Source organism: Neolamprologus multifasciatus, chromosome 12 (assembly GCF_963576455.1).
Source record: "Neolamprologus multifasciatus chromosome 12, fNeoMul1.2, whole genome shotgun sequence".
Classification (NCBI taxonomy): domain Eukaryota; kingdom Metazoa; phylum Chordata; class Actinopteri; order Cichliformes; family Cichlidae; genus Neolamprologus; species Neolamprologus multifasciatus.
The window spans coordinates 36,680,770-36,705,621 of NC_140450.1; the positions used below are offsets into that span (position 1 = coordinate 36,680,770).

The window sequence follows — 24,852 nt, forward strand, 5'->3', positions numbered from 1 at the left end:
ACGTATACACACATATATATATATATATATACACACACACACACACACATATATATATACATATATATATATATATATATATATATATATATATATATATATATACTGGTCCCAAGAAGGGACCAGTCCCCTCCAACTACCGACCAATAACCTGCCTCAGTACAACATGGAAGCTCCTGTCAGGCATCATATCCGCTAAGATGAACAGGCACATGGGTCAATACATGAGCGGGACACAGAAAGGAATTGGCAAGAATACCAGAGGCGCAAAACACCAGCTACTGGTAGACAGAACAGTCAGCCGAGACTGCAAGAACAGACTAACCAACCTGTGCACTGCCTGGATTGATTACAAGAAGGCCTATGACTCAATGCCCCACAGCTGGATACTGGAATGCCTAGAATTGTACAAGATCAATGGGACCCTAAGAGCCTTCATCAGGAACTCAATGGGGATGTGGCGTACAACACTAGAGGCCAACTCCAAGCCCATAGCACAAGTCACCATCAAGTGCGGGATCTACCAGGGAGATGCTCTGTCCCCACAGCTGTTCTGCATAGGCTGAACCCCCTCAGTGAGATCATTAACAAGACTGGCTACGGATACCGACTACGGAACGGAGCAGTTGTCAGCCACCTCCTGTACATGGATGACATCAAGCTGTATGCCAAGAGTGAACGAGACATCGATTCACTGATCCACACCACCAGGCTATACAGCAATGACACTGGAATGTCGTTCGGGCTGGAGAAGTGTAGTCGGATGGTAACAAAGAGAGGGAAGGTAGTCAGAACTGAGGGGATTGAACTACCAGAAGGCAACATTGCAGACATAGAGGACAGTTACAAGTACCTGGGGATCCCGCAGGCGAATGGGAACCATGAAGAGGCCGCTAGGAAAGCTGCAACCACCAAGTACCTGCAGAGGGTCAGGCAAGTCCTGAGGAGTCAGTTGAACGGTAAGAACAAGATCCGGTCCATCAACACGTACGCCCTGCCCGTGATCAGGTACCCTGCTGGGGTAATAGGCTGGCCAAAGGAGGCGATAGAAGCCACTGACATAAAGACAAGAAAGCTCCTTACCATGCATGGAGGGTTTCACCCCAAGTCCAGCACCCTGAGGCTGTACGCTAAGCGGAAGGAAGGGGGCCGGGGACTGGTGAATGTCAGCACCACAATCCAGGATGAGACAACGAACATCCAAGAATACATCACGAAGATGGCCCCAACTGACAGCGTGCTCAGTGAATACCTCAGGCAGCAGAAACCCAAGAAAGAAGAGGGAGACGAGGAACCATCATGGAAGGACAGGCCCCTGCACGGTATGTACCACCGGCAGATAGAGGAGGTGGCTGATATCCAGAAATCCTACCAGTGGCTGGACAAAGCTGGACTGAAAGACAGCACAGAGGCACTAATCATGGCAGCACAGGAACAAGCTCTGAGTACAAGATCCATAGAGGCTGGGGTCTATCACACCAGGCAAGACCCCAGGTGCAGGCTGTGTAAAGATGAGACAATCCAGCACATAACAGCAGGGTGCAAGATGCTAGCAGGCAAGGCATACATGGAACGCCATAACCAAGTGGCCGGCATAGTGTACAGGAACATCTGTGCCGAGTATAACCTGGAAGTCCTGAGGTCAAAATGGGAAATGCCCCCAAGGGTGGTGGAGAATGACCGAGCTAAGATCCTGTGGGACTTCCAGATACAGACGGACAAAATGGTGGTGGCTAACCAACCGGACATAGTGGTGGTAGACAAACAGAAGAAGACGGCCGTAGTGATTGATGTAGCGGTTCCCAATGACAGCAACATCAGGAAGAAGGAACATGAGAAGCTGGAGAAATACCAAGGGCTCAGAGAAGAGCTCGAGAGGATGTGGAGGGTGAAGGTAACGGTGGTCCCCGTGGTAATCGGAGCACTAGGTGCGGTGACTCCCAAGCTAGGCGAGTGGCTCCAGCAGATCCCGAGAATAACATCGGAGATCTCTGTCCAGAAGAGCGCAGTCCTGGGAACAGCTAAGATACTGCAGGACCCTCAAGCTCCCAGGCCTCTGGTAGAGGACCCGAGCTTGAAGGATAAACCGCAGGGGCGTGCTGGGTGTGTATATATATACACACACATATATATATATATATATGTGTGTGTATATATATACACACCCATATATATATATATATATATATATATGGGTGTGTATATATATACACACACATATATATATATATATATGTGTGTGTATATATATACACACATATATATATATATATATATATATATATATGTGTGTATATATATACACACATATATATATATATATATATATATATATATATATATATATATATATATATATATATATACATATGTTCATATTGTGAACATATATATATATATATATATATATATATATGTATATATGTTCATATTGTGAACATATTGCGTTTGAATTTGCGCTTGTTTTTTGCTTTCACTTTGCAATCGCGTGAACTGTGTATAGAGAGCGACAGCACTGATTGGTGAGTGATGATAATTTGCGCACCAATTCCTCTGACATCGTCTTATCAATCGTTAGCTTACTATGCAAACATGACAAGTGAAATCTCCCACAGCTTAAACATGTGAGAGGTTGATCGCAGAGAATCGCTGAGAGTTATGTGAGTGCGTGTGTAAAAGCAGCAGGATATATATTTTAGTTCTGCTGAGCCAAATAAGACAGGTCAGGGTGAAGAAGTGACAGCCAAAGAAAAGCTTACCACAAAACGGAAAAGTTATGACAAATCAGACTATGAGGCAAAAAGAAAGTGCAGCTTTATGGTTTCATGGACAAAAGAATTTCTGTGGCTGCAATATGACGAGCTAAATAACCAGGGCTGCACATAAGTGGTCCGCAGGTGCGCATTCGCTGTCAAAATAAAAAACGCGCACAAGATAAGAAGTTGCAACGCGTGTTTGCATACATAAGATTTTCTGGAGGAGGACAGACATTTGTTTAGAACTCTTAAAGATGTCGAAGAAGCTCCTTTAAGCAATTACTGTGATGTTCCTCCATCTCCAAAGAAATGTCAGGAGTCCGAACCACAAAAGAAGCGCGTATTCTCTGAAAAGTTGTTGCAGGAGGTGAGCTGGCTTCAAACAAATGATGAACACACAGAGAGGTGGCGCAGAATGTGCCGTGAAAATTTAATAAATGACAAATTAAAAAGGCATGAACATTTTTTTTGTATCGAAAAAATATCGAACCGTGACACCAAAGTATCAAACCGAACCGTGAATTTTGTGTATCGTTGCACCCCTAATATATATATTAGGGGTGCAACGATACACAAAATTCACGGTTCGATATTTTTTCGATACAAAATAAAATGTTCATGCCTTTTTAATTTGTCATTTATTAAAATTATAAATATATATTTTAAGTCAAACGTACAGTTTTTAAATTTAATGTTGCTGAAACAAAGTAATAAAAAATAAATCTATCTGATGGAGAAATCCCTCATCTTTGGAAAAGAGAGTTTATTACAGAGAAATGTCTCTTTCCAAAATAAAAGCTCTACTATACGCTTCTTCTGGGCTATATTCTCAGCAGCATATTAAACATATCAGGTCCCCATAAGGAGAATCATGTGCTAACGGCTGTCTAAATGACTCGGGTAAAGTTTGTAGCATGCGTGCTTGTTGTTTTTGTCTGCTTCCACTTGTCTTTGCACGAGGATGATGTCAGAGTAAATGTGCAGTCAGGGTGCAGGGAGACTCCCACTGGGTTTAAATCTGGGACTCTCCACCATTTGACCTTAGAACTGAAGAAGCTTCTCGGATGAAGGTGAAACGTCTCAAGCAACTTAAAGAAGTCCAGACGCTTTTCTTTGCAAGCTCCTTTGACATGAGATAATATATATTTGACACATTTAAGGAAAATACTAATAAAATAAAAATAAACAAAATAAATGTTTATTAAGCAATTTTGATAGGAAATTGCTTAACTTTAGAAATGTTTTTGCTCTTTTTTGCTCTATAAAATAGTTGTTTTCTTTTAGAATCCCTCATCTTAACAGTAGGATTTACATGAAAAGAGAAACAAATTAAGTTTGAGTGAAAATGTCCATTTTTTGCACTCTCTGGTCGACTGACTCAGTGACTCAAATGACTCAAAAAACCAGATTCACTTTGGTGAGTGACTCATTAAAACTCGATTCAGTAAAAAGAATCAAATTTACCATCACTACCATATAGGTGAGTAGGTACAGAGGCATATAGTGTGGATGTATAAGCTGGGATGCTGGAGCCACAGTCAACATATCAGCTTTATTTTAAAAAAGGAATGCCTTACAAATGTATTATTTCTGAGTGTTCAAAAGTTAATTTATTATAAATAAACTGAACTCTTCATTTGAAAAATCATAATTACATATCATGCACCACAATAGTGTCCAGCCAATTATTAAATACAAAGATATTTTAAAAAGGCTAACCAAAAAGTCCAACAATCAAAATATATAACTGCTTTTTTTAAACGTATCCGCGTGAACAGTAGAGCCTGTCAGGACTCCGTTTCCTTGTTTTTTTACCATCACATTGCTCTGCTTGCGTATGAGGAGCTGGTTAGGCCCTTCATTAGTGGCTTTGATCATTTTCCAGGCATCACGGTGCATGAGTCCCTCCAGAGAACAGCCATTGATCGACAGGACTTCATCGCCAACCTCGATAAGCCCGGAAAGCTCCGCAGCTCCTCCTGTGTTAGACATGAACAGCAGTTCAGACTCAGATAAAGCTCCTTATGTTACTCTGGTCTACTTATGATCTACACACTGAAGATATATTCAAATTATAGCTATGATTTGAGAGATGGCCATTCACCTGGCTATACCCAACCGTCCCTGTCAGTGTCTGTCTTTCTCCAGGATCCAACACAGTCACTATAAAGGCTAACAGCTCATCTAATATATGCATATCTCACTGACTCTCATTATTTGAATTAAGTCAAAGATTTGTGTTTAAATAAATAATAAAGGTACTTTCACACAGGATACACTGCAATCGTTACTTTCAGTGTGGCCGTGCCAAGAAAACACGCATGCAGCTGTCATGGTCACTGAGGTCAAAGTTCAACAAAGTTTGATTTTGTTGAACTTTCCAGCGTTCCATCTATTCATCCTCTTCTGTTTATCCTTATCAGGGTCGCAGGGGGGTGGAGCCTATCCCAGCTATCATAGGGCGAGGGGCAGAGTACACCCTGGACAGGTGACCAGTCTGTCACAGAGAGACAACCATTCACACTAACATTTACACCTGTGGACAATCTAGGATCACCAGTTAACCCGACTGACTGCATGTCTGTGGACTGTGGGATGAAACCGGAGAGAACCCGGGCAAACACGGGGAGAACGTGCACACAGACGACTGAATTCAAGACCTTCCTACTGTGAGGTAACCGTGCAAACCCAAGTGCCACAAATTTTAAGTTATGCAACAAATTTTGACCACAAGAGGAAAATGCTGTTTCCATCCAAACAGAAATGTCAATGCTGTTATAACAGTCACGTTGTTTGATTTAAGGCAGACACAGTAAACAGCTTAGATTTTGTGTTTCTCCCAGTCGCACTGCAGCTATTAAAGCTCTTAAAGAAATTAGGGGTAAAGAAAATAAACTGATCTCACTGTGATGGCTGTTTTACTTTCTCTTCTGATGCTCAAACACTGCACTGAAGTCGGCTTCAATCACTAACTTTTACTGAATGAACAAAGGTAGCGTCCACTCTGTGTCCCACTGATGAAAGTATCATGTCTGTGGCTGAAGACCCAGAAAAATATACGTTAAGTTTGTGCAAATGCAAACAGAACTGCTGCTGCAGCTTCATGATTAAAGTCCCAAGAATTGCAGTGAGTGTGTCTATCCCCTGATCCCTGCTGTTCATTACAAATGCACCTACAAAATAAGAGGATGACCGTTTTGGGATTTTTTAAGAAAGCATGAATGAAACCAGGAAGGAGTGTACACTGAAACACAGGAGGTGGAACGACTTCAGTCATGATTCACACCAGGCTGAATTTGTTTGCTAAGCTAGTTATCTATGTAGCATTATGTTTATGTTTGAGCCCGAAGGTTTATGTGATAAAACCTTTAACAAACAAGAATCAGTATTCACGTTAACATTATCGTCTGTGACACCAGCAGGTGCAAAGACACAGGTTACGTTACAAACCTCGTGTTCATCGTTAACAGATGCACACACACTGTGACGTCACAGTTTTATGTGCATTTTGTCTGAGAAGAAAAAGTCACCTTTAAAGATGCGTTTGACAGTGAGAGGCCTGTCTCCGTGGCTCAAAGACCTGCCCCCCTCCAGACTGAAGCCCAGTCCAACAGAAGTATTATGAAGCTCCACTGTTACAGCACCATCTGGACTGACATCCACAGCTGAAAGACATCCCACACCAAGAAGGACAGAAGTTAGAACCTAAGAGAGGACGCTGCTGCTGACTGCTGGACTTCAGCTGATTGCAGAAACCACACCACGGGCAGAGCTGTTTGCAAGGTTAATGCTTGTATTTAAAAGGGTCAAATGCTCTGACGAAAGAAGTACTCTAAGTCAGTCAGCATCAGAGTGATTTAAAACAGACGTTACAGCCAATGAGAATATTACAGGAAGCTCTGTGTACCCACTGGAGATGGAAACCTACCTCCGCTACGCTCCAAAGACTTCTGGGTAGCCGAGGCTTGTCTGTCAGAGATACACTGCACACTGTCTTTGTCTCTGTGAATGACCACTAAGACCTGGTTGGACTGCCTGGCTTGATGAAGACAGGACATAGCCTCTGCGTGTGTTTTACCCTCCAGACTGATGCCATTTATGGATAAAATGCTGTCATCTCTTTGGATTGTACCTTCAAGACCAGCTGCACCTTTCGTGAAGACCCGATAAACCTGAGGACAAAAACATATTAATAATACATATCATTCAGTCATGTATTAAATACATTTATTATTATATATTATTATGTGTGTATTACTGATTTTTGGTGCCCACTTGTAATATAAATTGGATTGTAGATAGGGGGCAGGGTTTAATAAGAATATTTTCTTCTTCCTGCTCCTTTTCACACATGGTTGTAGTATTTTTGATAGAAAGTGTGGTTGGTTTGTTAGATTTTTTTGTACCAAGTGTGAAATAAATAAATAAATAAATGAAATGAAATGTGTTCATTAAGCAGATGGGTCTCCTGAATTATTGGAGGATCATGGCCTTTACAAAACTGTGAGAGGTCATGGTGAGTTGGTGCAACAGTGACAGTTACTCACTGAGCAATATGTGACTGACTTCAGTCGATCACTGTTGCTCTCAGGTTAACCAGTCCTTTCTGCATCTGCCATGAACTAATTAAGTGCACTGATCAAACACAACATTATGACCACCTGCCTAATATTGTGTCAGTCCCCCTTTGCTGCCACAACAGGGCTGAGCCATCAAGACTCCACTGGACCTGAAGCTGTGCTGTGGCACCAAAATGTTAGCAATAAATCCAGTAACTCCTCAAAGGTCCTGTAAGTCCTCAAACATCCTGTAAGTCCTCAAACAGCCTGTAAGTCCTCAAACAGCCTGTAAGTCCTCAAACAGCCTGTAAGTCCTCAAACAGCCTGCAAGTCCTCAAACAGCCTGTAAGTCCTCAAACAGCCTGTAAGTCCTCAAACATCCTGTAAGTCCTCAAAGATCCTGTAAGTCCTCAAAGATCCTTTAAGTTCTCAAAGGTCCTGTAAGTCCTCAAACAGCCTGTAAGTCCTCAAACAGCTTGTAAGTCCTCAAAGGTCCTTTAAGTTCTCAAAGGTCCTGTAAGTCCTCAAAGGTCCTTTAAGTTCTCAAAGGTCCTGTAAGTCCTCAAACACCCTGTAAGTCCTCAAAGGTCCTGTAAGTCCTCAAAGGTCCTTTAAGTTCTCAAAGATCCTGTAAGTCCTCAAAGATCCTGTAAGTCCTCAAAGATCCTGTAAGTCCTCAAACATCCTGTAAGTCCTCAAACATCCTGTAAGTCCTCAAAGGTCCTGTAAGTCCTCAAAGATCCTGTAAGTCCTCAAAGGTCCTGTAAGTCCTCAAAGATCCTGTAAGTCCTCAAAGATCCTGTAAGTCCTCAAACAGCCTGTAAGTCCTCAAACATCCTGTAAGTCCTCAAAGGTCCTGTAAGTCCTCAAAGATCCTGTAAGTCCTCAAAGGTCCTGTAAGTCCTCAGAAATCCTGTAAGTCCTCAAAGGTCCTGTAAGTCCTCAAACATCCTGTAAGTCCTCAAACATCCTGTAAGTCCTCAAAGGTCCTGTAAGTCCTCAAACATCATGCAGGTCCTCAAATATCCTGTAAGTCCTCAAACATCCTGCAAGTCCTCAAAGATCCTTTAAGTTCTCAAAGGTCCTGTAAGTCCTCAAAGGTCCTTTAAGTTCTCAAAGGTCCTGTAAGTCCTCAAAGGTCCTTTAAGTTCTCAAAGGTCCTGTAAGTCCTCAAACACCCTGTAAGTCCTCAAAGGTCCTGTAAGTCCTCAAAGATCCTGTAAGTCCTCAAAGATCCTGTAAGTCCTCAAAGATCCTTTAAGTTCTCAAAGGTCCTGTAAGTCCTCAAACAGCCTGTAAGTCCTCAAACAGCCTGTAAGTCCTCAAAGGTCCTTTAAGTTCTCAAAGGTCCTGTAAGTCCTCAAAGGTCCTTTAAGTTCTCAAAGGTCCTGTAAGTCCTCAAACACCCTGTAAGTCCTCAAAGGTCCTGTAAGTCCTCAAAGGTCCTTTAAGTTCTCAAAGATCCTGTAAGTCCTCAAAGATCCTGTAAGTCCTCAAACATCCTGTAAGTCCTCAAACATCCTGTAAGTCCTCAAACATCCTGTAAGTCCTCAAAGGTCCTGTAAGTTCTCAAAGATCCTGTAAGTCCTCAAACGTCTGCTGCTTGAAGTTTTGAAAGGCTTGTTGTGGTTTGTAATCTGAGCTGCTGGTAACCTTTGACCTCTGTAGCTGGTGACTCTAATGAACTTTCCCTCAGCAGAGTGGGCTTTGTCACACTGTTTGGTGCATTTTGCTCTTGAAGAAACTTTTCTTGAGATTTTCTGGACTAACTGAATCTTCATATCTTAGTGAGGCATCCAAGGCAAGTAAATGAATGTGCAAGAAAATGTACTTTAAATTGTTGCGACAGTCACCGTACGTTATTGTTTAAATCTGAAGGATGTACAATGTGAGCCTTCAACATCTTGTACTTACAGTTATGTCCTTTTGCTCGAGGTCGACTCCTCCAGCAATACTGAAACCAAGTCCTGAACCTTCTCCTTTACTCAGGACAACCAGACGAGTATTTCTGTTAGTCTGCAAAACACACAGAGAGTGACAAATAAAGAAAACCCAAACTCAGCTGGACTCTGTATCTGCAGTGAGACATTACCTTGGTTTGCTGAAGCAGGGTTGATATGTAAGCTTTCGCTGTTAGTGAGGACAGCAGTGTTTGCAGTTTACACTGACTCACAGGTGAAGCCGACAGCTCCTCTAAACTGCAGACAAAAAGTCATCGAATCAGGACATTTAATGTGTTTTTTTCACCCACATTTCACAGTTATGTTTGGCAAAAAGCAGCAAAGCAGCTGCTGTGATTTACAATGACTGGTTTAAAGTCTCACCTGATGGACCAGCCGAGCTGCCGGCCATGGGTCTCTCGGGTCCTCTGAGCAGTCTCTTCAGTGACTTCAGCCTCGCTGTGGTTAACCCTGTTCAAATCTGCTTTCATTGGAGTTGCACAGGTTGGAAAGCTGGCAGTCACTGGGGCTATAGTGGACCGGGTGTCAGAGTCTGTTTTATCTGCAGTGCTGCGCCCTCCTGCAGCGTCCTCTTTGCACAGTTTTTCCAGCTCAGGCATGCTGAGAGCCCTGAGCTGCCGTAACCTACTGTAGAGAAGTCTGCCATGTTTCTTGCGCAGCACTGGAGGAGTCTGTGGCGCAGCCCCATCTGGAGCTTTGTGAACTTCATTCTCAGAAGACTTACGAAGACGAAGAGAGCAGGATGTGGCTGGAAGCAGATTTTCCACATAAGAGCTAAAACTCCTTTGCCGTGTCCGGAAGTCAACAGCATTAACCAGTTCCATATAACCTGCAATCCTTTGGTTCAGCGGGGCTCTATATGCCAGCGCATACGGCTGAGGATCACCGCTTTTCACCAGGGGCTTGTCAACATTAGCCAGATTCTCAAAGGATTTGATTTTATGTCGGACAGAGAAAGGACTGTAATCTGCAGACGAGGCAGCGTGTGTGGACAGGGTCTGTGTGGACAGGGCCTGTGTGGACAGGGTCTGTGTGGACAGGGCCTGTGTGGACAGGGTCTGTGTGGACAGGGCCTGTGTGGACAGGGTCTGTGTGGACAGGGTCTGTGTGGACAGGGTCTGTGTGGACAGTCTGGATGTGCTGGACTTCGCTGTCTCGTCTGTCTCCATAACTGTCACAGGTTTGAAACCTTTACTTGTTGAATGAGCTGCTGTAGAAGACAGTGAATGGAATGCTGTGTTGGTGAGCGAGGCAGCTGTTCTTTCTTCTGTGGTGACAGTGGATGAATGCGTTGCTGCTAATCGTGCATCTGTATCATTTCTGTGTTTATTTTCTTTTGAAACCTTTTTGTCTCTATGTGACATAGCTGCTGCTGATGCTGCTGCTGATGCTGCTGCTGCTGCTGCTGCTGCTGCTGATGATGATGCTGATGCTGCTGCTGATGCTGCTGCTGCTGCTGATGATGATGATGATGCTGATGCTGCTGCTGCTGCTGCTGATGATGATGATGCTGCTGCTGATGATGATGATGCTGATGCTGCTGCTGCTGATGATGCTGCTGCTGCTGATGATGATGAGGAAGACAGCCGCACTTCCATGAATGTCCTCTGGGTGGCAGGTCCATGTGATTCAGCTTTTGCTTCGTAACCTACGTGCATGTCTTTTTTGGGCAGCTGCACAGTTTGCAAAGCTCCCTCTGAATTTCCATGCTCAGCCATTATTTGCTCTGTGTCACCTGCTCCGGCCACAGCTGGGCAACTCCTGACATCAGGCTGGTTAGTGGGCTTCAAAATCCCAGTGGTTACCACAGCTGGTGGATTTGTTGGCTGTCTGAAGGAAGCCTTTGTATCTGCAGGGACTGGACTTGCACCCCCCAACAGTTTTTGAAGAGGCTCCTCTGGGCTGTTCTTCTTTTTAATACTCAAACCTTTAAGTGTGGAAGGACCACTTTCAACCTGAAGTCTGAAGTTACTCCTCCACACAGGACTGTCTGAGTAACCGAGGTGCTTCAGCTTTGAGCTTGTCTTAGGTAAGGAGCGAGCATCGGGCTTTAACGCTTCTTTACACTGCACGACTTTCTGATTGTTGCTCACTGACATTGTGGACAGCCTGGAGCCTGAGGGGTTGGATTCCACTGAATATGTTTGTGTGTCGTCACGCCTCAGTAAATCTGATCTTTGGGAGACGTCTGCATGCAGATTTTCAGTGACAGAGAGGGCTGCTGGTGGAGCATGGTTCCTGTAAACGCTTGTGTGTCTGGATGCTGCACACACTCTGTCAACGTGTGGCTCTGTAGCAGAAACAGGTACTGTACTGTTAAGAAACTGGCATGGTGACCGTGTAGAAGAGACACCACCGATACCATCTGCCATGTTCTTTACCACTGCACTGCAGTCACTGTTTGAACCACTGACATCTGCAGTCCGATCCATGTGTTTACAACTAGGGTTTGATTTGTCTGGACCTGATCCGCTGAAAACTGCAGAGCTGCCTTCTTTCTGTTGGTTCACACATTTATTCATCAGAAAGGCGGCACCCTTTTCATCTCTGGCTTCCAAAGGAGGCTTCTCACACAGGGCTCCATGTTGGCCCGGACGGCAGGTTTCAGGCTCATTACAGGATATTTCCTCACCGGTGTCGTGGCTCACATCTGATAACACGTCGTCTACATTGACGATGGGCAAGTTGCAGTCTGCTTGGATTGTGGCTTTTCCTAAATGTGTTCTTATTACTTGATCAGTCCCCCCCTGAACAGATTTGGCTGGATCCCCTGTGGATCCATCACTGCTCTGTGACCACACAGTCCCTCCCAGGCCGAGCAGTCGATCTACAGCTGGCACAAGACATGAAAAGATCAGGATCGAATGAGAGGAGGTTGGTAACAATGAATAATTTAATTACATATTTTTTTAAATATGAAACCAATGAATTGTAATTTATATGATATAATTTGATGTGTAAGTTTAATTATTTATGTGTACATATTAGTGGTGCAACGGATCAAAAATCTCACGGTTCGGATCAATTTTCAGATCAGCAAAAAAAGAAAAAATTATGGTACAACATAGGGCAGTACAGGCTTTGTATCTACCACTCAATTCAATTCAGTTTTATTTATAAAGCGCCAAATCACAACAACAGTCGCCTCAAGGTGCTTTATATTGTAAGGCAGACCCTACAATAATACACACCGCTCATCATATCGCACTCCGCTGTGATCCGCTGTGGTCACGGTCACGTAGCTTTCCGTTGCCCTGGAGCTCCACCCATTTGTAGTAGTTGGGCAACAGAAGCTGCCTGGGACAGTTCAGCCATAACTTTAAGCTTCTCCTGCTCATACATGCTTGGAACGATCTTGCCACTGAAGTGGACGCGCAACATATCATAGCGTGGCTCAAGCACGTTCATCATAGTTTAAACCTTGTTTTGCACAACAGACGACGGCCTCCCGTCTGCAGCTAAACACCCCAGTAGCTTCTGTAATAGCGTTAGCCCGGTCGGGCTGGGCAGCAAAGGGCTGCTTAAACTCCTCTGCTCCTCCACTTGGACGCTAGCGCGGGCCATAGATAAGATAACTCTTTATTGTCATTGCACAGTCATACATAGTACAATAGTACAATGAAATTGGAAAACTGTCCTACGTCGGCACTACATATAACACAACACGACACGATATGACACATCACAACGCAACACAAACAGCACAACACAGTGTAATAACTTAGTAATAAAAAAGAAGAATAAGTGTATTTTTATTGCACACTGTTATTATTGCACATTAATTATTATTGCACCTTGTTATAAATATAAATATTATTATTGTTATTGTTGTTTTAAACATTGTTACCTCCCCCCATAGCTACCACTTGACAGACCCACCACGCCACCATACACATACTTTTTTTTCTTCTTTTTCGAATCTTCGGCCCACGTGCGTGCCGAACCGTGGAGTGGGATCGGTTCGGATTAGGGATCAACCGTGATCCGTTGCACCACTATATAACATGTATCTATGTAATTCAGCCTGTTGCAGGAGAGGTGAGGCGGCGTCATGAAGGGGAAGTGATCAAAGACCTTTTCTCATGTTAGCGGCGTGAAATGAACCCGAATGGATTTCTCTCTGATTTGAACCAATGACTGTATCAACTGTGTTATATTGATACAGTCATTGCTGTGAACTCCTAACATACACAGGGAATGCATACAGCCACACTGTACAATACTATCACACACTACACAGTGATATGCATCAAAAGTGTTGCATTATATTATAATCTACAATCTCACAAGGAAAGACTAAAGCTACACAGATGTATACTCAGCTGGTAAACTACAGGACGCAGCTGGAGACATTGCTGTGGCTGATCCAGGAAGTCACATGACCGACTGCTCTCTCTTGTATTACATGTTTGCACTTTAGTGTCTAACATGCAAAGATGTGACGTCTCTGTTTACCAGTTACAGAACTGAAACTGTCAGGAGCAGCGTATATGGACAGGTTATCATCAGAGGAAGTGACTTTTCCTCCTTTATCCGTCGCCTGCTTATCAGTAATGTTGATCTATGATGATGTTTACTCAGAGAGACACGATGGCTTTAAAACAGACATGTGGAAAGACTCCCCGTTTTAATGCCCCACAGCAATCTCTGTGTTACATAAAGATTAATGTTACACTACACCTAGTGTGAAGCTACAGGGCAAATCTAATATTGGTCATTAAAAGTGAAACATAAAGGTTAGTCACCGTGAACAGAGAGTCAGAGGCGTGCAGGTTGCTTTGGGGAGGAGAGAGCGATGCTGATCCTACATCTGAGGTCAGCATTAAAGGAAAACACACGGCAGTCTATGTGAAAGCTTAAAGAGTGACACTACCTGGTGGCTTAGAAACAGCACTACACAGCAGTGTAAGCGCACATTCAAAGACACACAAATTTATGATTTAATCATGTTGTAACCATTAAGTGGAGACAGTTTTCCTCCCAGCAGCTGGAGGTTTGAGTGTAAGCTGCAGAAAGTGAGCGAGCAGTGTAGCGTGACCGAAGTGTTCAGCTCCGTTTACAAGCTGCTTAGTGTAGCTGAGCATCTCATCAGGAATCCAGCCTGTATGTTGTTAGTGCTTCTTCCCCAATGCAAAGACAACAACTGTGTGATGAGACGCAGACCACAGCAGCTATAAACATATTATTACTGCACTGAGGAAAAGTAGAAAGGGTTGGGTGGAAGGAAGAGTCAAAGCTCTGAGTAGCCAAAGTTTGTTTTTACTCTCGTCTGACATTGGCCAATCAGCTGGGCAGTCCATACATACGGTTTTTAAATGGAGCTTTTCTATTTTCTCAAAGCTTTACACAACTTTCATCCATTCACACAAAACCTTCTTCTATTTAACTGCTTTCTGTCTAACATTCAGAGACATTCCCACTCCGATGGATGCATCAGACAGCAAGTTGGGTTTAGTATCCCATCCAATATATTCAGCAGGGATTGAACCACCAACCCGCCGATCAGTGTTGGGGAGTAACAGAGTACATGTGCCGCCGTTACGTATTTAAAATACAAAATATGAGTAACTGTATTCCGTTACAGTTACTGTTTAAAAGGGTGGTAATTAGAATACAGTTACTTTGTTATAAATGGATTACATGGCGGTCCTCTGTAATTCTGGTCATTCCACGCTGCGCATTGCGGCTGGAAACCCAAACAAAACACGCGAGAAGAGGCTGTAAAAAAAAAAGCGCCCTGTCGATGGCGTCAATCACACGATGGACCCGGAGCCAGCGCAACAGAGTCAGCAGTGCACGTTTCGGACTCGGAAGTTCCAACACCATTTCATATTCAAAGAAGAAACGGATGGGCGAAATTTAACAGTGCGAACTCTGTTTGCCAGCAAAGAAGATGCTCTCCTCGCCAAAAACTCCACCTCCAACCTAACAAAACAAGTAAGTTATTTTTAAAAACTAACGTTAGCCTACTGCAAATATCTTATTTTAGTTGTGGTAGCTACCTAGGCTATGTGCCACTTCAGTAGCTTCGATGTAACATTGCTGTGATTTTAGCTAACATTGTTAGCTGACGTTAGCTAAAGTTAGTTCATAGACTGTTAAACTTGATGGATAGCATTAACGACCTGCTAGCTTCAAATTATCGTGTGCAGACTGGAGTAACTTTCACATCTGAGTCTGTGCCTCTGTCACAGTGCTTTCAGCATCTTCTCCCTGACAGCATCAGGCTGTAATTTCTTGAAGCAGGTGAGCTGCTCATTTTCATCTATTCAGCTTTAGAATAAAGTCACACTGTGAGCGTCTTACCTGAGATCGGTCTCCTGATGTCCAAGGCCAGTGTCAGAGGAAGGCTGTGCATGAGTTCACAGATGTCCTGGTAGCTGGAGGAGCAAACTAGTTTATCTCCAATCTTGACGATCTCATCTCCAGGACGCAGCCTGCCCGCAGACTCCTGGGACCACAGTTAGAGAAACAAGCTCAGCCTTTACATGGAATATTTTTAATATCTTAAATCGTTTGACCCTTTAAAGAATCACCAGAAAATTCAAATATTCTTGTTCATATTCAGTGTGCATAGAAAGTTTTGCATATATATTTGAATTTGTATCATCTTTGCTACAGCCATCATTTTTTTTGCTTTGCAGTTTGTTGCCAAAAACTGTTGTTGAATTTATTTTGTTTTTTGGGGGGAACCCCCCACCCTCATCCCACTGGTGTAGGGTTGAAAGCAATCCCACGTACCCTTTCTGCTGCACCGCCAGGCTCCACCCCAGCGATCACCAGCTTCAGTGGTGATGACATAATCTCCAGTTCAAGCCCAAATGAATTCCCGTCGTTCCTTCTTAGGATCACAGTGTTAATGGGACAAATCCCTGCAAACTCACTGGCATCTTCCTCCTCATATAGCTGACTGGGGAGCATGTCGGCAGCCACCGTGGGGTTTGTTCCTGTGCTGTGGGATGGGAGCTGGAATGGGGCCAAGGCCAGGGCGGGTTCATCCGTTTGGGATGTTTGCTGCTGGGGTAGGTTTGGTGCTTCAGTGCTCATCATGACCCTGTTCACTGCTTCCAGCTTGGGGGACTGCTTTGACTCCAACTGTCCACGACTTTGATTTGGACAGGCCTCGCTGCTGATGGTCATATCAGTGAGCACAGAGCCCACGCTGCTCGACACCCCTGCTGTGTGATCTAAAGGCTGGTGGATGAACATGAAGGTTAACTCACAACCAGGTGACTCTGACTTATTGGGAAAACCATCCTCACTTTGAGTGGAACTGTCACAGAGTGCTGTGGGTATATCTCTGCCTCCACTCTGCAAATCTCCACCATCTTCACCGTCTAACACCGAGCTGCTAAATACACCTGCTGAATCACTCTGTGACACGTCACTGCAGGTAAAGGCTTCAGATTTTGTGGGTCTGTGGAAGGGCTCGATTTTTCTGCTGAGGTCATCCTCGAAGCACTTCACCTGGCAGAGGAGTGGGCTGCGTGCTGTGGGGGGGCTGGACCACGTGATGGGCTGGCACACGGCCTCCACGTGGTGGCTGAGAGGTGCAGAGGTTTGGTCTTGGATGTTGTTGTACACACGGGCGTCTTCCACTTCTGTCAGAGATGGGCTGAATCCTGAAAATAAAGATGAACTTACAGCTAATTTTTACAAAACTGGATGCTGTGTAATTTTTTAAAGAGATGATAAATGTGTGTGTGTGGAGTCGTGGCCGCTCCCCTCAACAGTAAAGTTTAACGATTAATCACAATTTTGCTAAATAAAAGGATCTGGCTCGCATCAGTCACATGATGACCTTTAACCAATGCCTTTGAAAGCAGAGTGCGCTGGTTACGAGCTGGGAACCAGTTTGCAAATACCATGCACATTTTCTGCCACCTGGGCGGTGCGGAGCTGTAAACAAATTAACTGGGAGACACAGAGCGATGCAACAAAAACCAGTAAGCAGGTGCGCAGCGTACACTGTAGTATGTAGCACAGGAGTATTAGCTCATTATGGACATGCTGGTCAGTTGCCTTTTGGCAACTGATGAAATGAGCGTGCTGTGTGCGCAACAGCTCGACAAACATTACCTGTCCTTTTATTACCTGCACAGGTGTGCTGGTCACAGCTGCTAGCTGACTGGCTAAGGCTCTCAGGGATCTGCAGCTCTGTGTCTCAGGGAACAGATTTAGTTTTACAGTAAGTTACAGGGCTTTCCCTGACTTTGTGGAGGACTTATATTTCACTAATATACATATTCACCTACAGTCAGGTCCATAAATATTGGGACATTGACACAACATTTTTGGCTCTATACACCACCACAATGGATTCCAAGTGAAACGAACAAGATGTGCTTTAACTGGAGACTGTCAGCTTTTATTTGAAGGTATTTACTTCCAAATCGGGTGAACGGTGTAGGAATTACAACAGTTTGCATATGTGCGTCCCACTTGTTAAGGGACCATAAGTAATGGGACAATTGGCTTCTTAGCTGTTCCATGGCCGGGTGTGTGTTATTCCCTCATTATCCCAATTACAATGAGCAGATAAAAGGTCCCGAGTTCATTTCAAGTGTGCTGTTTGCATTTGGAACCTGTTGCTGTCAACTGCCAAGATCCAAAGAGCTGTCACTATCAGTGAAGCAAGCCATCATTAGGCTGAAAAAACAAACCAAACCCATCAGAGAGACAGCAAAAACATCAGGCATGGCCAAAACAACTGTTTGGAACATGTTCAAAAAGAAGGAACGCGCCGGTGAGCTCAGCAACACCAAAAGACCTGAAACAACTGTGGTGGATGAACGAAGAATCTTTCCCCTGGTGAAGAAAACACCCTTCACAACAGTTGGCCAGATCAAGAACACTCTCCAGGAGGTGGTGCATGTATGTCAACAATCAAGAGAAGACTCCACCAGTGTGAATACAGAGGGTTCACCACAAGATGCAAACCATTGGTGAGCCCCAAAAACAGGAAGGCCAGATTAGAGTTTGCCAAACGACATTTTAAAAAGCCGCCACAGTTCTGGAACAACATCCAATGGACAGATGAGACCAAGATCAACTTGTACCAGAGTGATGGGAAGAGAAGAGCATGGAGACGGAAAGGAACTGCTCATGATCCTAAGCATACCACCTCATCAGTGAAGCATTGTGGTGGAAGTGTCATGTTGTGGGCATGTATTGCTGCCAGTGGAACTGGTTCTCTTGTATTTATAGATGATGTGACTGCTGACAAAAGCAGCACGATGAATTCTGAAGTGTTTCAGGCAACATTATCTGCTCATATTCAGCCAAATGCTTCAGAACTCATTGGACGGTGCTTCACAGTGCAGATGGACAGTGACCCAAAGCATACTGCAAAAGCAACCAAAGAGTTTTTAAAGGGAAAGAAGTGGATCGTTTTGCAATGACCAAGTCAATCACCTGGCCTGAATCCAAATGAACATGCATTTCACTTGCTGAAGACAAATGCCCCAAGAACAAGCAGGAACTGACGACAGTTGCAGTAGAGGCCTGGCAGAGTATCACCAGGGATGAAACCCGGCGTCTGGTGATGTCTATGTGTTCCAGACTTCAGGCTGTGATTGACTGCAAAGGATTTGACACCAAGTATTAATAAGTGAAAGTTTGGTTTATGGTTCTTATTCTATTCAATTCAATTCAATTTTATTTATATAGCGCCAAATCACAACAAAAGTCGCCTCAAGGCGCTTCATAGATACAGAGAAAAACCCAACAATCATATGACCCCCTATGAGCAGCACTTTGGCGACAGTGGGAAGGAAAAACTCCCTTTTAACAGGAAGAAACCTCCAGCAGAACCAGGCTCAGGGAGGGGCGGGGCCATCTGCTGTGATTGGTTGGGGTGAGAGAAGGAAGACAGGATAAAGACATGCTGTGGAAGAGAGACAGAGATTAATAACAGATATGATTCAATGCAGAGAGGTCTGTTAACACATAGTGAGTGAGAAAGGTGACTGGAAAGGAAAAACTCAATGCATCATGGGAATCCCCCAATCCTCCACCTGGTCCAGCACTAACTATATGCTTTAGCAAAAAGGAAAGTTTGAAGCCTAATCTTGAAAGTAGAGATAGTGTCTGTCTCCTGAATCCAAACTGGAAGCTGGTTCCACAGAAGAGGGGCCTGAAAACTGAAGGCTCTGCCTCCCATTCTACTTTTAAATACTCTAGGAACAACAAGTAGGCCTGCAGAGTGAGAGCGAAGTGCTCTAATAGGGTGATATGGTACTACAAGGTCATTAAGATAAGATGGGCCTGATTATTTAAGACCTTGTATGTGAGGAGCAGGATTTTGAATTCTGGATTTAACAGGAAGCCGATGACGGGAAGCCAAAACAGGAGAAATCTGCTCTCTCTTATGCTGTGTCTTCTAATGATGCTGCCTAAGGGAAGCATGTATAATGTAAACAGAATTGGTCCTAGCACTGAACCCTGTGGAACTCCATAATTAACCTCAGTGTGTGAAGAGGACTCTCCATTTACATGCACAAACTGGAGTCTATTAGATAGATATGATACAAACCACTGCAGTGCAATACCTGTAATACCTACAGCATGTTCTAATCGCTCTAATAGGATATTATGGTCAACAGTATCGAATGCTGCACTGAGGTCTAGCAGGACAAGCACAGAGATGAGTCCACTGTCAGAGGCCATAAGAAGATCATTTGTAACCTTCACTAAAGCTGTTTCTGTGCTGTGATGAACTCTGAAACCTGACTGAAACTCTTCAAATAAACCATTCCTCTGCAGATGATCTGTTAGCTGTTTGACAACTACTCTTTCAAGGATGTTTGATATGAAAGGAAGATTGGAGATTGGCCTATAATTAGCTAAGACTGCTGGGTCTAGAGATGCTTTTTGAGTAAAGGTTTAACTACAGCCAGCTTGAAGGCCTGTGGTACATAGCTGATTATTAGAGATAGGTTGATCATATTTAAGATTGAAGCATTAATCAATGGCAGGACTTCTTTGAGCAGTTTTGTAGGAATGGGGTCTAAAAGACACGTTGATGGTTTGGAGGAAGTAATTATTGAAGTTAACTCAGAAAGATCAATTGGAGAAAAAGAGTCTAACTTAACATCAATGGTACTAAGAGTAGCTGTAGATAATATCACATCTGTGGGATGATTATTGGTAATTTTTTCTCTAATGATTAAAATTTTATTTGTGAAGAAGTTCATGAAGTCATCACTAGTTTTAATTTCTGCCCCATTACTTTTGGACCCTTAACAAGTGGGAGGCACATATGCAAACTGTAGTAATTCCTTCCCGTTCACCTTATTTGGATGTAAATACCCTCAAATAAGGGCTGATAGTCTGCAGTTAAAGCACGGCTTGCTCGTTTCATTTGAAATCCATTTTAGTGGTGTATAGAGCCAAAAATGTTGGAATTGTGTCGATGTCCCAATATTTATGGACCTGACTGTACCTGGGAATCCTACAGGAAAATGGGAGCCACGAAGAGGCCGCGAGGAAAGCTGCAACCACCAAATACCGGCAGAGAGTACGTCCTAATGAGTCAGCTAAATGGAAAACACAAGATCTGGGAAATTGACACCTACGCCCTGCCGGTCATCAGATACCCCGCTGGGATAATAAGTTGGCCAAAGGAGGAGATAGAAGCCACTAACATCAAGACCAGGAAGCTCCTTACCATGCAAGGAGGGTTTCACTCCAAATTCAGCACTCTGTACACTAAAAGAAAGGAAGAAGACTGAGGACTAGTGAGTGTCAGTACCACAGTCCAGGAGGAGACAACAAACATGAGTAGATCAGGATGGTGGCCACTACTGACCATGCACTCAGTGAACACCTCAGGCAGCAGAAACTCCAGAAAGGAGAGGAGCAAGAGTAGGAACCATCACGGCAGACAAGCCCCGTATGGTAGGTACCATCGGCAGATAGAAGAAGTGTCTGACATCCAGAAATCCAACCAGTGGCTGGACAACGCTGGACTTAAAGACATCACTGAGGTACTAATCATGGCAGCACAGGAACAAGCTCAAGATCCATACAAGATCCACAGAGGGGTCTATCACACCAGGCAAGGCCCCAGGTGAAGGCTTTGTAATGATGCCGCTGATACAATCCAGCACATTTCTATGTTTGTTGCAGATCAAATAGAGTTAGAAGGTAGGATCCCATTGTTCCTGTCTAGTTCCTAGTGGATATTATCATTTTATTATTAGCCTTAGCTTCTAGCCACTGTATTAATGGCAACAGCCACAGTCAATGTGATCACTGGTAACTCCTAATAGTTATGTTAACCTTTTAATACTTCAGTCATGTTGTTTAGAGGTCAGTAAAGTTCTCATTTCATCAGCTCCTGTTCACATGTCAAGCGTGGTGGAAGCAAACTTTAAAGTTAAATCTGTGAAATATTCCTAAAACGTCTTCCTGGGATTTAATCAGTAACATTTTACCATGTGGTTTTGATGAGCAGTCATCCTTGGAGGTAATGCAGCTCATCTGGTGGAGGACATCGTCACCATCTGAGCCCATCAACATGGATTCAGATGGGAATGAGTGGCTGGAAAGTTCCTGCGGGAAGTACTGAGACAACTCTGCCTCTGAACTCAGGGAGCCCTGTTTAAGAAACAACCAAATTGGACAAAAGTTGAAATGAAAGGAAGTTTAAAACTATTAAAATACATTTAACTCATTAACTGGGATGAAAGGGTGTATACTATAACTGTAAGATTTACTTTGTTACACTGATTAGCTGTTTATTTAAAACCCCAAGAAAGTTGATGAAACAAGAACCAACTACGGAAGGCCAGGAGTGACAAAATTAATAGATTAAATACACCATTAATTAATAAAAAGAGTCATTAATTAATTAAACTTGGAACTAAATAAATAAATGCCCCAGAGGCATTCACACTATTGATTTCCTGTTTCTCTTTCTTCTTTCTTCTACTTTATTCTAGTTGCTCAGACCTCTGCTGGTTAACTACTCCCTCAGTTTTCATCTGATTTTCACCATTCAAACTTTAAACTGTTCTGCCCCTTCTGCTAATGCCTGCTCTTTTGGTGCTCATAACTTTTATACTTTTTGAAATATTAAGGGTTTTTTTTTTCAGTGAGATGAGCAGAGCCTTTTAAACTCTTTTCAACACAAATTTCAGCTTCTTCACCCCTTGTCAGCAGAATATTCAGTTTTTTGACCCCTTTTCAGCAGAAATTCCAGATTCTTCAGCTGTTTTTTTAGCAGAAACTACAGCTTCGTTACCTCTTTTCAGTGCAAAGTTCTGCTCATTTCCCCTTTTCTGTAGAAAGTTCTGCTTCTTCACCTCTTTTCAGCAGAATTTTCAGTTTCTTCATCTCTTTTAGCAGAAAGTTCAACAAGTTTGCCTCTTTTCAGCAGAAAGTTCAACAAGTTCAGCTCTTTTCAGCACAAATTTTAGTTACTTCACCTCTTTTCAGCACAAAGTTATGCTTCTTCACCTCTTTTCAGCACAATTCAGCTTCTTCTGCACAGTGCACATTTTTTCTCTTATCATATCTTTCTTCGGGACTAGAATTGGTTTGGCTCAGTGGGATGAGCAGCTGCTGTAAGATCCAGTGGTGAAGGTTCGAATCCTACCTGTGGCAGTTGCCACATCTTCCGTGCTCACATGCACACTGCTTTCTTGACCGTCTGCGGTGTACCCTTTCAAATACAGCCATCTTCAGCAATCACTTCAGCTTCTACACCTCTTTTCAGCACAAATTCCAGCTTCTTCACACCCTTTCTGTAGTTCTTTTCAGCAGTTTGCTCAGCATCTTCTGCACCCTGCACATTTTTCTCTCATCATATGTTTGACTCAGTTGAGAACCAGTTTGGTTCAGAGAGATGAGCAGCCGTTCTCAAAGCGGGAGGGCTGGGTTTAAATCCCGGTAATAGCACCATTTTTTTTTCAGTAGACAGTTTAACTTCTTTAACTCTTATCAGTAAAAACTTCAGCTAGTTCACCTCTTTTCAGCAGAAATTTTAGCTCCTTCACCTCTTTTAGGCTAAATATTATGCTTTTTCACTTCTTTTCAGCACAAACTTCAGCTTCCTCAGCTGTTTTCATTAGATTCCACTACACGGCATTCACACTGCATTTTTGCAGGAAATGCAACTTTTTCTAGTTACACTTTTATTCCATGCACAGCTGGTGTGGAGCACCTACAGTTTCATTATACATGTAAAATAACAATAAAAGTCTATTCTATTCTATTCTATTCTATTCTATTCTATTCTATATGATTGTGTAAGAAGGTTGAAACTGAACCTATCAATGCATCAACAAAACTAAATGTATGTCTAAATGAAAACGTACCCTGCTGGCAGGCTCAAGGAACCTCTTCATGGTCCAGCTGAGAACAGGCGACCTGTCTTCCTGCATGTCCTTCACTGCTGGGCTGGTGTTCTTACAGGACACACCTACACATTAAAACCACGACAGCCAAACCCAGACAAATACAGAATTCAGTGATGCCATCATTTTCACACGCCACACGCAGCAAGTTAGTGACTGTATTTCTAAGGTTTAACCTCAGCTTTATCTGAGTTTAGAGGGAGGACATTAAAGATCATCCAGGCCGTCATGTCTGGATTCATAGATAAATAAAACTGAGTATCAGCTGCACAGCAATGAGAGTGTGGTTTGCTGGATAGTTTATGTGTGGATGGGATCTGGGGGGTGCTGGTAACAAGAGGAGGGAAGCTCCTAAGAGGCCTGTAAGACTGTAGGACTGGGGTTTTATACAATCTCACCAATTTTTATAGAAAGAACTAAAAAATCCAAAAAGGTATAGATGCTGGCTCTCTCCTAATAAGAACAGGTTTGAACATTTAAGTTATCTATAAAAGTTACATCATTTTCTGGACAGCCGCCATTTGAAGACATCCATGTGGACATGCATATATACTACATATACATATATACTAGGGGACTAGAGGCTGATGCAGCCTTCAAAGTTGTTCCAGTGTCACCTGCTCTGGCCCCTGGAATACTTTGACCATGGTTGCTGGGACTCTAGTTTCACATTTCTAAGAGTAAAATCTTCCCAGCACATTTTGTTCTTTGGCAGGTATTTCACAGATTGGGGAAAATTAACTGGCAGAATCAATTTTCCCCAGAACTGAACAGGTTGGTGGGCACTTCTGTTTTTGACTACACTTCTTCCACAGTCACCTGCTGGGGCACAGCTGAGGAGGAAAGTGCAGTTAACCCCTAACACACAAGCCTGCTGCTAGTGTTTTGGCTAACTGCTAAGCTATTAGCTACACTAAGCTAGCAAATCCCTAAGGACACAGTTAGTGAATATTTGCATGTGATTCTGAAGATCTGCTTTAATACAGCCCCTGTAAGTTACTATGAAATAAGTTTCAATGAGAAAATTTGCAGTTAATCAAGCTACACAGACTGACCTACAGAAAAACACCACAGTGCACCGTAACAAGAACAGGAAGTGATCTAATACCATGGTGAGACCAGGACTAAGTGAACAACATCAACCCTGTCTTGTCACAGTACAATGTTCTTCATGGAAACCTTGTTACAGACCAAAGAAACAGTGCTCTTGCCTACA

At 43.3% G+C, this 24,852-nt stretch overlaps 1 protein-coding gene across 3 annotated transcripts in view; it reads right to left on the reverse strand.

Annotated features, from left to right (window-relative positions):
* Positions 1 to 2,625: 2,625 nt before the first annotated feature.
* pdzd2 (PDZ domain containing 2) overlaps positions 2,626 to 24,852 on the reverse strand; it is a 67,456-nt gene continuing 45,229 nt past the window's right edge. For 2 of the 3 annotated variants that reach the window (XM_085179753.1, XM_085179754.1), the window contains 10 exons: positions 23,598 to 23,701; positions 21,714 to 21,876; positions 16,018 to 16,898; positions 15,583 to 15,727; positions 9,640 to 12,109; positions 9,408 to 9,513; positions 9,230 to 9,331; positions 6,685 to 6,928; positions 6,287 to 6,421; positions 2,626 to 4,735 (listed from right to left, as the gene is read on the reverse strand). In XM_085179753.1, the coding sequence (XP_085035879.1) occupies positions 4,491 to 4,735; positions 6,287 to 6,421; positions 6,685 to 6,928; positions 9,230 to 9,331; positions 9,408 to 9,513; positions 9,640 to 12,109; positions 15,583 to 15,727; positions 16,018 to 16,898; positions 21,714 to 21,876; positions 23,598 to 23,701 (4,595 nt within the window). In that variant the 3' untranslated portion in view covers positions 2,626 to 4,490. Of the gene's footprint in view, positions 4,736 to 6,286; positions 6,422 to 6,684; positions 6,929 to 7,198; positions 9,099 to 9,229; positions 9,332 to 9,407; positions 9,514 to 9,639; positions 12,110 to 15,582; positions 15,728 to 16,017; positions 16,899 to 21,713; positions 21,877 to 23,597; positions 23,702 to 24,852 lie in introns of those variants that run through there. The other variant, XM_085179755.1, reaches the window with a different exon arrangement.